The following is a 12,081-nucleotide window of genomic DNA, read 5'->3' as shown; positions in this document are numbered from 1 at the left end:
AATACATTTTATTATTTTAAAAGCACATCTTAAAGCTAAATCACGTTCTTTCCACATTTATTTACGTTCATTCAACTGTCATTCACCCAATGTATGCTGGCCTACAGGCCCCGGGTGATATTTAGTTATGATTTAGTAATTAAACAATTTTTTTAAACAGTTGATTTACCTTGAATGTAACCGAAGCTTTGGTGCAGTAGAAGCCTATGGAAACAATGGGGTCTTTGGGTGTGTGCTGTTGTGGGTTGTTGGGGATGCCTCCTGTCTCTCTCTGCTGGTACAGGCCTTCCTCATATTCCTCCTCTGTGCCTACGATGGCTGGGACAAAGGACCAAGCCCAAGACACCCAACCCTGGTCTCCCTCTTCAGGACTCCCAGACTGCATGTAGAGGTCTGGGCTGGAGTATTGGCTAGTCCCCTGGCTTTCCATATCCACATCCATCCCTGAAGGGTCAAAAAAGAATTAATTATAATGAAAAGATAAGCAGATGATGTTACTGTACTTTTAATAGTACAAAAAAAGGCAGGGTAAGTGTCTGCAGGTCTATTTTGACTCTCATAAAGAGTATGTTTAAGATGTTTTAGATAAATATTCAGAAAGTACACACTTCCGATGTGGTGCATACAAAGTAGACTTATTAAAAAATGCATAATAATCCATGAAAATTGTTCAAAACAGGTGGTCATTGTCTTGTGCAAAAACCAAATGTGTTACATTTGTACACAACAGTGTTGCCAAATTTATATTGCATTCAAATTAGGTTTCAAATGAAAAACACCACATTCCCCTTTAGTATGCTTTTACAGCAGATAAATCAACTTAAAGAGGCAGGTTCTAAGAACAAACTGGTCAAACAGAAAGACAACGGTTGATAATGTAAGTGTGTGTGCCCAATGCAGCACACTACATTAATTTGTCCATGTCCTCAGGGTAGTTTAATACAAGCAAGATGTTTCAGCTGTCAACTGAACACACAACAGCAGAGAACAATGCAGTTTACAGAAGTTGCTGCCAATGCTCCAGCATGCAGGTGTGTGAGTACGTGTGCTGCATGAACTCACTGCTACATGAACGAGAGAGAGGAAGCCTGTTCCAATGGAGGCCAGAGGGCACAGTCTGTCAGCCAGCATCCTGACAGAAGCGAGCCTTGACTGGGCCTAGTGGATCACTGTGGTCAGGGCTGTCTGAGCTGGACCCAACAGCACAGGCCACATCCACAAACCCATGCATGCAGGCAGGGTTGGGTCACATATTTGTTTAGAAGCCAACAGACTGAAATGGAGGCCCTGAGGGAGGTAAGTAGCTATGAGCCATCAGCACAATCCGAGGTTGACTAGGGCTACAGGTAAAGACTAGGAAGGGTCAACTGTGACTGTGTGTTGACACCTAGAGAGAGCACCAGGGGTTGACCGGAGCACTGGCTACTGTTAGGCACAGGCCTCACACCAGGTGAAGAGGTAATGTATCAATGTAGACAGTAGGGCTGCACAATTAATCGCAATTGTTTTCAAAATCGCAATATGAACTAGTGCAATATCCAAATCGCAGGGGGGCGCAATATTTGTTAAAGGCAAAATATGTGTCAAACCATTCTAAAATAAAGTACTGTGGTGCTGCAGAGACATCCCGGCTTACAAACCGTATCCTACAGACTAAAGAAAAAATCTTTGTTTGGTACAGATCCTCGCAAAAAAAAAAAAAAAAAAAAAAAAAAATCACACTTGATCACACACAAAAATGATCATTCCATCCAGTATCGTGAATCATATCCAAATGCAATATCAGTCAAAATAATCGCAATTAGATATTTTCCTAATATCGTGCAGCCCTAGTAGACAGTGATGGGAAAAAGCAGATTGGGCAGAGGTCTAAATATGGGACAAAAAGGGAAATTAGGAAAACAAAAGGGTTGAAAATAAACAGAAGCTAAAGACTGTTAACAGGCCGGTCCTTGTGTCGGCAACAGAAAACTTGGACTAGACTGGCATGTTGGAGGTGTGCTTAACATAAGAGAAGCAAAAGTGTGGTGAAGCCCATTCACTATTATCTTTTCTCAGCAAACTATTTAGGGGGGTTCACGGGTTACCTAAACCACCATGCACCACCCCGGTCCCTGATGCCAACCTCTGAACTCATCCCAATCGTGTCTGTTTCCATACATGTTAGAAAAGAGGAAGCTGATGTCAATACACAAGAATGTGTAATCCTGTTCCTTGTGGCCTCACGTCCTCTGTGAGAAAACAATATTGTCCGTGAGGTCACAGCTTAGGAATCCCAGAGGCTAGGCGGTGAAAATTATGACATATTTTAATTAAATCTTTCACTTTGTGAATTGGCAGTTGGAAATCCCATGTTATGGCTTTTTTATCTCTCTCCCTCTCCCCAATCTCCCTGTTGGATTTTATCTCTCATTTCTCTTTTTCCGTTTTTGTTTTCACTCCGTGGAAGCCTTTGAGGTGTCAGTTCAACAAGTTAAGCTCTTTCGCTTCATGTCACAGCCTGACGAAGCCTACGTTTGAATTGCAAGGCAATCAAAATAAAAGCACAATTACCAATCAAGTGATCAAAACAGACCGGCTTAAGGAAACTTTGAAGTATTAATCCAAAGAAGTGAGTGAAAAATTCCCAGAGAGTGATGTGGGTTGGCCAAAATGCTGCTGTGAAGCAAAGCACTATGACCACACAGGTGTGAAATAAAATCAACACTGTTCTCTGCTTTACCAGGAGAGCAATCAAAGCCTGACTAGATATTTTCCGTGGGCAACTGACAATATCAGTGTGGCACCGCATAAGCATGCACATGTCCATAAGCAGAGCTCAGAAGCACTATGTAATAGGATGTGTCAGGGTCATGGTTGGTTTCCATGAGTCCAAGGCCTCTAGGCAGCAGCGTATGTCTAAGCCAGCGAGTGGTGGCTAAGAGTTGGTGTGGTGTGTAAGTGAGTGAACAGCTGAGTGACATTGAGACAGTGAGAGGGGAGGAGTGAGAGAAGGCAGTGCCCTCACAGGCCAGTAGATGTCCCTCCATGTTTATAGAGGGAGAGGTGGACTGGTTACCTGACCACTGAGCAAAGGCTACTCTGCTCGTCATCTTATGCGCACACACACACACACACACACACACACACACACACACACACACACACACACACACACACACACAATAAAAGAATGGAACACATATCATGTGTGTCACATATTGTTTCAATTTAACACTACCAGCTTGACATTAACATCAAAATGTTTTCAAATCCATTTTAGCAGTCATGGCAGGAGAATATAAAATGCTCTGCAGGACAAAAAGCTGTTTCATCCATATCCATAGACTTCTAAACTCAATGGCCTCCACGTCTTCACACCAATATTAAAAAGTGAAAAGATGATTAAAAAAGAGGCCCTGTCACATCACTGGGATAGCATAAGGGAGCCACATGAGGTTTATAATGGGCAGATAGCCTGTGGCCTCTGGCTGATATGTGTATGATGGCCCATTCCATTCGATAGGCCTCTAAGGCTCTCCTACAAAGCAAACACTAAACACTCAGTCGCACACGCACACGCACACACACTTACTTTAGCAGCCACAGTCCTCGTTTCATAATTCTTCACATACTTGTTGAAACTGTACAGCTTTCGGTGCCGTGACCAGCTGGTCCATTCAAGCATGTTAGTCATCTATGTTTCCAACCGCTGAAATTTTACAGTATATCACAGCCTTCATTGAATTTCAGACAGTAGGAAAAATAGCTGTCTAATCCTGACTGAAAGGTTGCTTTGGTTAGTGACACATAAGTATCCCGCACTGTTCCCTTATTAGGGCTATTCATTAAAGAGACACTGGCTTACCTAAAAGAGAAAAATCAAACAAACAACATGCAGCAACAGTGAATCATGGGCATATAAACACATTACAAGGCTTTTTCCACTTTGTTAATAGGCAAAAAGAAAAACACCTTCACTACACACACACACACACACACACACACACACACACACACACACAGCACTGGACAGCTTATGCAGCAAAGACTCACCACACGCAGCCTTTGGGAAATCAAATGAATGTGATGAAGTACTACGTACGATACTGGAATCATGTTCCAGCAATCATGTGACAATGATTGTTTCCTACAAACTACAACCCACTAAAAATAAATATGCATGTAAGCCAAGTCAGTCACTATAAGCGTCAACATACATGAATGTTGTAGAACTCAGAAACTATCAATGGTAAAGGCTGTCAGTCCTTGTTAGCAAAAACAAATACATTATATTTTCTTATCACAAATAATAAATCACTTAAGCTGTAATTCTGCTGCTATTATTAAAAGAATTAAGTTTCATTCCTTAAATCTGAAATGAATACACTGAAACCATATGTTCCTGCAGAAGCCCAAACGCCTCCCAACAAACACACACCCACCTAGTACAGTACATACACACACACAACCGCCCCCCTTCAGCGTCTTCACTCTGTCGATTACTTCTAGCATAACAAGATCTGGGGGTGCTCAGGTTCCAAGAGCTGGTCCCCTTTTGTGATGGGATACTAATTCATTCTCAGAGGCTCCGCATAGCAGTAGCATGACACCGACTCATACATCTGGCAATGGACACTGAACTGGAAGCTGCGCCAACTTGCAGTAAAAGTTCCAGGCCAACAAGCAGAGAGCAAGTTAGAGGGAGTGAGCGAATGGTTGTATTGTGTTGGGCTGCTTCCCCTCTGCCCACCACTTCCCCTGCACCATAATTTGCTCCTGGTGCTACAGAGGCTGATTTAGCCCAGCGGGACCTGGGACTTGATCCTGTTCTATTTGGCTGAGATGAAGATGAGCATTTGGGGAGAGATGGGCGTTTAGGGAAAGGGGTGGGGTTTTTTTTAAAGACAGAGATGGGCCTGTGTTTGATTCATCCTTGTGTCTTCCCTTCATCCTCCTCTCTCCTGCCTCTATCCACATGGAGGGGATCAGGCTTGACGACAACGGTCTGTGTTGAGTTACACGCTCCAGCTTTTGTTTGTGGAAAAAGCAGGAGGAGCGCACACCATGGTCAAAGTGATGTTAAATGTCCCGTTTAGGAACAGCAGCATATGGACAGACATAGCCCCTGAACAGTACAAGGCAACATGCAAAGCGTCATGAAAACACTGTCTAAGGAAAACCTTCAAAGCTTTGTGCATGGTCAAATGGCTCATTAACCACTTCAGAGCTTTCAACCACATTTTGTCTGTGATATATGACTGCGACAGGAACTATACTGACACACATACTACGTCTGACACACATACTATACAATATATAATTTCCAAATTAATTTTTAAAGAAAAAAAAAATTGACTTTTTTGCTTTTGGTTTGCTGTGTACGTCCTTTGCTTGGTATGATGGGTAAACATGTACAGCTACAACATCTGCCTTATTCTTCTATTTTGTAGGTAAGCAAATAAATAAAGAGCAGAAATGACAGCCTAATTGACAAATTGAATGTACTTACTTACTTACATATGTTCTTGCACAAGTTCTAACAACTGCTGCTACTGAAAGAAGTTTAAAAAAAAACCACCAGCTAAAGTAAAGCAACCCAGAGTTTTGTTTTAGTTAACAATAAATCAGACAAAATCTTATGGTCAGAGACAAAATTGTCGATGCCCACTCACCAGGTAAAATCGCTCCAGCCTCCCTGACATGAACACTGCCCTCTTCTCCCTCGCCCTCTTTGTGTCCTCCAATTTCCCCATAGTAGAGGGCAATAATCAGCTCTAAAATGCGGATAAACATGGGCAGCTGCTGATCTGTAATGGACAACTTCAGGCTCTCCACCATGGTCTGGATCTGAGGAAACATAGGGAAGAAAAACGTAAGAGATGGTTTAAATTTTGAGATTTTATTTGTTAAATTATATGTTTAGATGATTCTAGTGGGCTCCCGCTAAATGTGAGTAGGAATGTTTAATAAAAAAATAAATTAAAAAAAAGGGTAGAGCTGTCCCAGGCCCTGTAAAAAGTGGTATGGCTTCCCCTCTGGCTAACTGGTGGATGCTGAGCGTTGCATGTGGAAGACGGAATTTTTGCTTCTGTTAAATGACATACAGCTATAAACCACAAATTATGGTCTGAATGCAAAGAGATGTACTGTATATAGTAACAAGAAGGAAGTAGATATATTCCATAAAATAAAAACAATGTCAGGAAAAAAGAAGTCAGGTCCAAATGAACCCACATATGTGAACCAATGTGTTTACTGTAAACTACAGCAGCAACTAAACTTTTCATTTAAGCAGAGGGGTTTGTATTATATATTTTGTATACAATGTTAATAAATTATAAATAACAGAAGACGCTATGGAATGAAGTCAAAGTGGACTTACCAATGCTATTGCTTAACATACTGTAACAGATGCAACTACTCTAAATGTGGCAAAACTTTTGTGTCTGATTCTGTTGATGACACCGTGAAACTGATACTGACAATATGTAGATGGAAATGAGCCAGTTCTGATTTAATTCAGCCTGTTGATAAAAGTGATTTAACAGATAAATAGGGCCCAATTAAATGTACCATGATGAAGCTTTATAGTGGAAAGATGACAAAGGCAATGCATACAAACATAAACCAAAGACGGCCGCAATCAATTTTCTGGCTAGACTGTACAAATGTTTACAGAATCTCCTTAGTTTAACCTAGAGATTTGAGGTTAAAAATGCATCAGCTAAAGAATTAAGGACTTTTCCCATCAGAAATAGTTTACTTCTGACTACAAAAACAAATCTCTACCACATTAAGGAACAAGACAGCTAAAACTGTGTGATTTTCAACAAACGTCTTCCACTGACATAGTAGAAAAATGATAGTGACTGCTTTTGATGATTCTCTAGTGAGAGGAGTACTCTTTGGTGCGTTTGCTTGTTTACTGTTTTGAAATTAAGCTACTTTGAGATTGATTTTCAAAATCTGTGCTGTAGTCCAAAAGCTGTTATGACGATTTATGACGTTAACAAACATTGACTAAATTGGCCAAGATAAGAATAGCATATTCTTCTCTAGGGTAGCTTTTTCAAACCTACCAGAATGAAACAAAGTGCCATTTTTTCAGATAGGCAAACCAAACTGAGGTGCTGATAAAAGTCTAATCTCTGCGTCGAAATCAAATAGCGATGGTACTACAGTGACCCGTCATATTATTTGGAGTATTATCTTGCATTTTAGTGGGCTGTCTTCTTCTTCCATACATATTCAGAACAATGGACTGGAATTAGTCACTATCCTGTTATTGATTTAAGAACAGCTAACTTAAAAAAAAAGGAAGTGTCATGTTCCTGTAACAACTGTAAGCTGGAATGACAAATTTAGCATGTGTGGCATGTTTGGATGATACATAAAATGACATCAGATTAACCCATATAAAAGCCTTTTTCTAGATCTTGAGCTTTGGGAAGATGACGGTTATTGAGTTATTGCTCAAATATGGAGCTTCTCACTTTGATTACAGATGGGATCTTGGAATTGATGTTGTCGTAGGTAAAATGGAGACGTGTTCTGAAGGAGCATTTGTACAGCAGCGGGTCCTGGTAAAACTCGATCTTGCCACTAGCATTCCGCTTGTCCAAGCACACAGTACAGTCAGCAAAGTTGATCACCTTCCTTAGGACCAGCTCTGGAGCTTTACAAAGAAAAAAGAAAATGAAATAATTAATGATCCTTTTGCATTGAACACATAAGAGGTTGACCCATTGTGCTTGACACAACATGTGAACATACAAGCATTAGAGTATGCACACAGAGAAATGCACACCTACAATCTATCATACAAACAGTAACAGAGTGCAGGCCCTGTCAGTAAATCCTTATTATCTGTGACCTAGGGAATAAGGTGAGATGACACTCAGCAGACATCACAGAGCTGTTGTGTAATGTAACATTTACAAGTGGTACAACCAAGTGGTGTGGATTCTCAGTTGTCACTGACTCACTCACCCCTGACAGATTGATAACAGGACTCATCATTCCCAGAAATATTTCACTCTCTAAACAGTGCCAGTAACTACTGTTGTAACCACTACATGCTTCACATGTTGGAAGAGGGCCCCCTTAACATGAAATTCCACAGTGATAACAGTGACTGAAAATGACCACTTCATGAATTCTTTGTTGAATTAGGCTTTTGTGACCCTGTATAAAGAACCAGTTCTTTCTTCAAGGTTATGATGGTAGTTCAAGTTAAATAGTTGTAATTCTCTGGCAGTAAGCTGAGAAACCCAGGAGTTTGTACTGTGTGAGAGCTTCTAAGTGCAATGGAAACCCTTTACAGAGAATGTAGAAAGGCTTACAGTATTGATGCTGTGAATAAACACCAACTAGGAAGATTTTAAAACTTTATCGAAAATTAAAATAAAAACCGGAAATGACAACGCGTCACATGGGTCTGGCATCTCCAGCGGATAGTAATGGAGGCTTGTTCTATACAATCTCTTTTTTTACGAAAATAGTTCACTGAAACGTGTTTCTGAAAACATTTTAAGCGAGAAATAGACCATACAGTTGCTGAATCTGTATTGACAAAGGTCAGTTTAAAAGATTTTCGTCAGATTTTGAGAGGCGTTCATCACTCATCCCGCTCGTTGTTTCCGGGTTAGCGCTCCACCAGTCAGATTGGTGGTCCGACTGCCCGCCCTCCGACCCAGCAAGTCAGGTCGGGCAAAATGAAGGCCGACAGCTCCTCTGACTGACGACGGCACGGAACACACCTTACAGACTTGAGTCACCGACCTCGCCAGACTGTCAGACGGCCGATTATCGGGTTGGTGTGTCAGGGCCATAAGATGCCAGGCTTGTGTGACATTAAGCTACCAGTTAGCTCCATTTCCCATTCCCCGCACGCACACTAGTAACAATTCAAGCAGAGAGTGGTACTGCAGCCCAGGAGACGGCGAGACTCGGCTTCCAAAACAAAAACCCTCAAAATGATAATAACTTCAAATGAAGTTATATAAGACGTTATTGGGGGAAACACTTCTAAAATCAGGAAGACGCCACAGAGGTGTTCGTGAAGACAATGTCACTCTCGCCGGACTGCTTGTCCTTTTTGTCCATTTCACGTCATTGAGAAACACAGTGGTGTCTGGTGAGTGCTCTTTGGCTGATTATGTGTTTGCCGAATTACTGGAGATTTTATCGGTACATTTGGTCGGTAATTAGAAACGCCTTGTTATTTTCCTAACCCTGTTCATGACCTGCTTTAATCCTATTTTTAACTTTGTCGCCTCCATTCTTCTACTAAACTAAATCCCGGGACCCGCAGTTTATTTTTTGACTGCAGCATTTTTTGAATCGCTCGCTCGTGCGGTATCCCAAACCCAATGCAGTACTCTAAAGCAAAGCACTGAACACAAACACTGTCGCACATCGAAGCGATTGGCGGCTCTTACTAAAACACTGTCATTCTTAAAGTATCAGTACTAATAAAATGGGGTATTGTGCGTGTTTAATGATAGGGTGTTATTGGTATTTTCTAGTATTGGTATATCGTGCAACACTAGTTCCAATACATTCTTATTCTTTCCTACAAGTAATTATTGTCTCTACCACAAGGAATTAAAACAAAAAAAACACAACGCATGATCCATGCAGCCATCAAAAGCAAGGGCCCACAAGGATCGCAGTCCTACTGTTCTATTTACAAGTGGCATGCTTAGGTTTAAAATCCCCCACTTCAATCATCTTTTGTGGTTTTAAATGTGAGCTCTTTTCTGTGTCAAAGCCCACTCTGCATTGCACCTACACATGCTCCAATCAGACTGGGGAGTCTGAATATTTGACTTCTCTGGCAGCTGACATTGGGCATTTACACAAAGAGCCATGTTTAAACTTGTCCGATATGTCAGTTTGACCTTAGTTTGAACTAACAAAATTAAATACTTACTGTAGTATATAGGTTCTTGTCTCAGTGGATTTACTAGTTAATCCCACTACCAAGGAATGTAAGCAGCCATTGCTCACCAGTGATGTCCATGAAGGCCCTCTCCCATATATCGTCCACAGTGTAGCACTCTGCTGAGGTAATGTTGACCGACAGCACAATGTCATCTTCCACGTACTTAAGGATCAGGTTGTTCACCACAATATTCACGTTGTTCACCACGCGCCTGATCAGACTCTGCACGTAACCTAAGAACACATAAGCAAACACATGAGAAACATCTTCAACTGCACAATAGGTCCAGATTAAAATATACACAAAAAGCATACAAAATTAGAAATAGACACACATGCACACAGGAGGACGTAGTAGCAACAATTCCATATACTGTATATACTAGCATACATCAGGACACATTAACTTAGTGCTGAGACACAGTAAACGAGTAAAATCCAGAGCTGCATTCCCTAAAAGTCTAAGCATAATACTACTGACCCCTGCCATCCTCGTTGACTCGTAAATAAGAGGAGGCCCTGACATGTTATTTTTTGCCTCAGTCTATCCCTTGGACATGTAAAGTGAAAGAAGCTAAATATCCATAAGAAAACATTTTTACTCCTCACCCTTGAGCAGCGCTACAAATCCTGGGTGAATTTATGAATCTCTGAAGAGCTCTCCTCTCAGATACAAAGTCCTGTTTAACCCCAAACTATGCACATGCTGCCTTAAACATATCCCTCCCAACCACTGAGGAGCCTGCATGTTCACTTAAACATACGCAAGATTCATTGGATTAGCATACACACGCCTTCACACATACAAAATTCAGAACTTTATACATATTTATACAAGATGGAGTTATTGAGGGCACAGTGAAGCTACAGTCTTAGGACGACAGGATTTGAAATGAAACACACTTCTGCCAATGCAAAGAAGAAAAAACTTCCAAATGGGCGACCTGTGCAAACACACTCAATACACATTCAATTTATACTGCGATAGCTGGACAAGTATGTGTTATCACTTACTTTCAAAATGTTAATGCATTACAGAATATGAATAGCAAGGGACAGGAACTTTTACATTTTGTGGCGATGAAGAGCAAGAGCTAGAGAAATCAATTTTATACAAATGGGAAGAAACAGGAAAATAGAAATAGATTTTTTGGTGAGGGTGAAAGGTGGGGGCCAGCGACTCTGTGGTGAAGAGGTGGAGGGATGTAGCAACCAAGAGCCAGCAGGAGAGAAAGAGCAGCCCGATAGATTGGGTTTCAGCAGAGCTGGGGGAGCCATCCGGCAGCGTTACCAGTACCTCCTAATGGCCACAGTGACACCCAGAAACAGAAGCTTCACAGGAAAAACATACATGTGAAGGACATTACTCAACGAAGTAAGAAAGAACTTAAAATATTACAGACAGGGGAGTTTCGACCATAAAATATGAAAATATACAGCAATAAATCCTCCTAACCACAGGACCAATGGCATTATTCATTCCTCCCATGTACTGTTAAACACAGTCACTACAAGTTAAAACATATAAACCTTTAATGCTTTTCCCTTATTTTCCAAACCAAATGTTTGTCTTCCTGTATCTACATGCTTGGCCCAGGGTATAACAGAACCGATAATTAGGCAGAACTAAATGGTGCTGTTGATGAAAATATTTATATGAATTGGTTAACTGTTCTGCCACTTGTACACAGGCCCGACTATTCATTAGCATAATCCAATTGACAAAATTCTCATGAGTTCGCTGCCTGACCAAACAGAGCGGCAGGAAGAGAGGATGACATAATATAAACTCTACTCATAAACGCAATGTGTGTTCGTGACATTTGTGCGTGGCCTTGCATGCATGCATGTGCTTGTCTGAGTTTGAGTGTGTGCCTGGCTGCTTTCTTGCGTGCATGAATGTGGCTGTGTGTGTGTGTGCCTGTGGTTTTGGGGTCAGTCAGAACGCTGCTGTCGCACCTGCAGCCTGGGCAGTAAAACCAGCACTTTACCTCCTGCTATTTCCCTCTCTGGATCTAATTTATCCGTGTCAGAGTGTCTCTCTTACACTTGCTATACCTCTTCTTGCCTCGTACCAAGTCCGGGGCCCCACTACGTCTCTCTGTGAGCCATCGCGCTGCTCTGAACTTCTGTAAACAATTGACACAGCCAGCA

The 12,081-nt window shown here is 41.4% G+C and overlaps 1 protein-coding gene across 4 annotated transcripts in view; it reads right to left on the bottom strand.

Moving 5' to 3' along the window:
• The window catches only part of vps13b (vacuolar protein sorting 13 homolog B), a 352,525-nt gene that overhangs the window by 309,749 nt on the left and 30,695 nt on the right, over window positions 1-12,081 (bottom strand). For all 4 annotated transcript variants that reach the window (XM_078253791.1, XM_078253793.1, XM_078253790.1 and 1 more), the window contains 4 exons: window positions 9,994-10,161; window positions 7,476-7,657; window positions 5,655-5,829; window positions 170-444 (listed from right to left, as the gene is read on the bottom strand). In XM_078253791.1, the coding sequence (XP_078109917.1) occupies window positions 170-444; window positions 5,655-5,829; window positions 7,476-7,657; window positions 9,994-10,161 (800 nt within the window). The remainder of the gene's footprint in view (window positions 1-169; window positions 445-5,654; window positions 5,830-7,475; window positions 7,658-9,993; window positions 10,162-12,081) is intronic.

The sequence above is a fragment of the Sander vitreus genome, chromosome 6 (assembly GCF_031162955.1).
Source record: "Sander vitreus isolate 19-12246 chromosome 6, sanVit1, whole genome shotgun sequence".
Classification (NCBI taxonomy): domain Eukaryota; kingdom Metazoa; phylum Chordata; class Actinopteri; order Perciformes; family Percidae; genus Sander; species Sander vitreus.
Note: the sequence above shows the minus strand (reverse complement) of the source record. Positions and strands in the feature narration are given on the sequence as shown.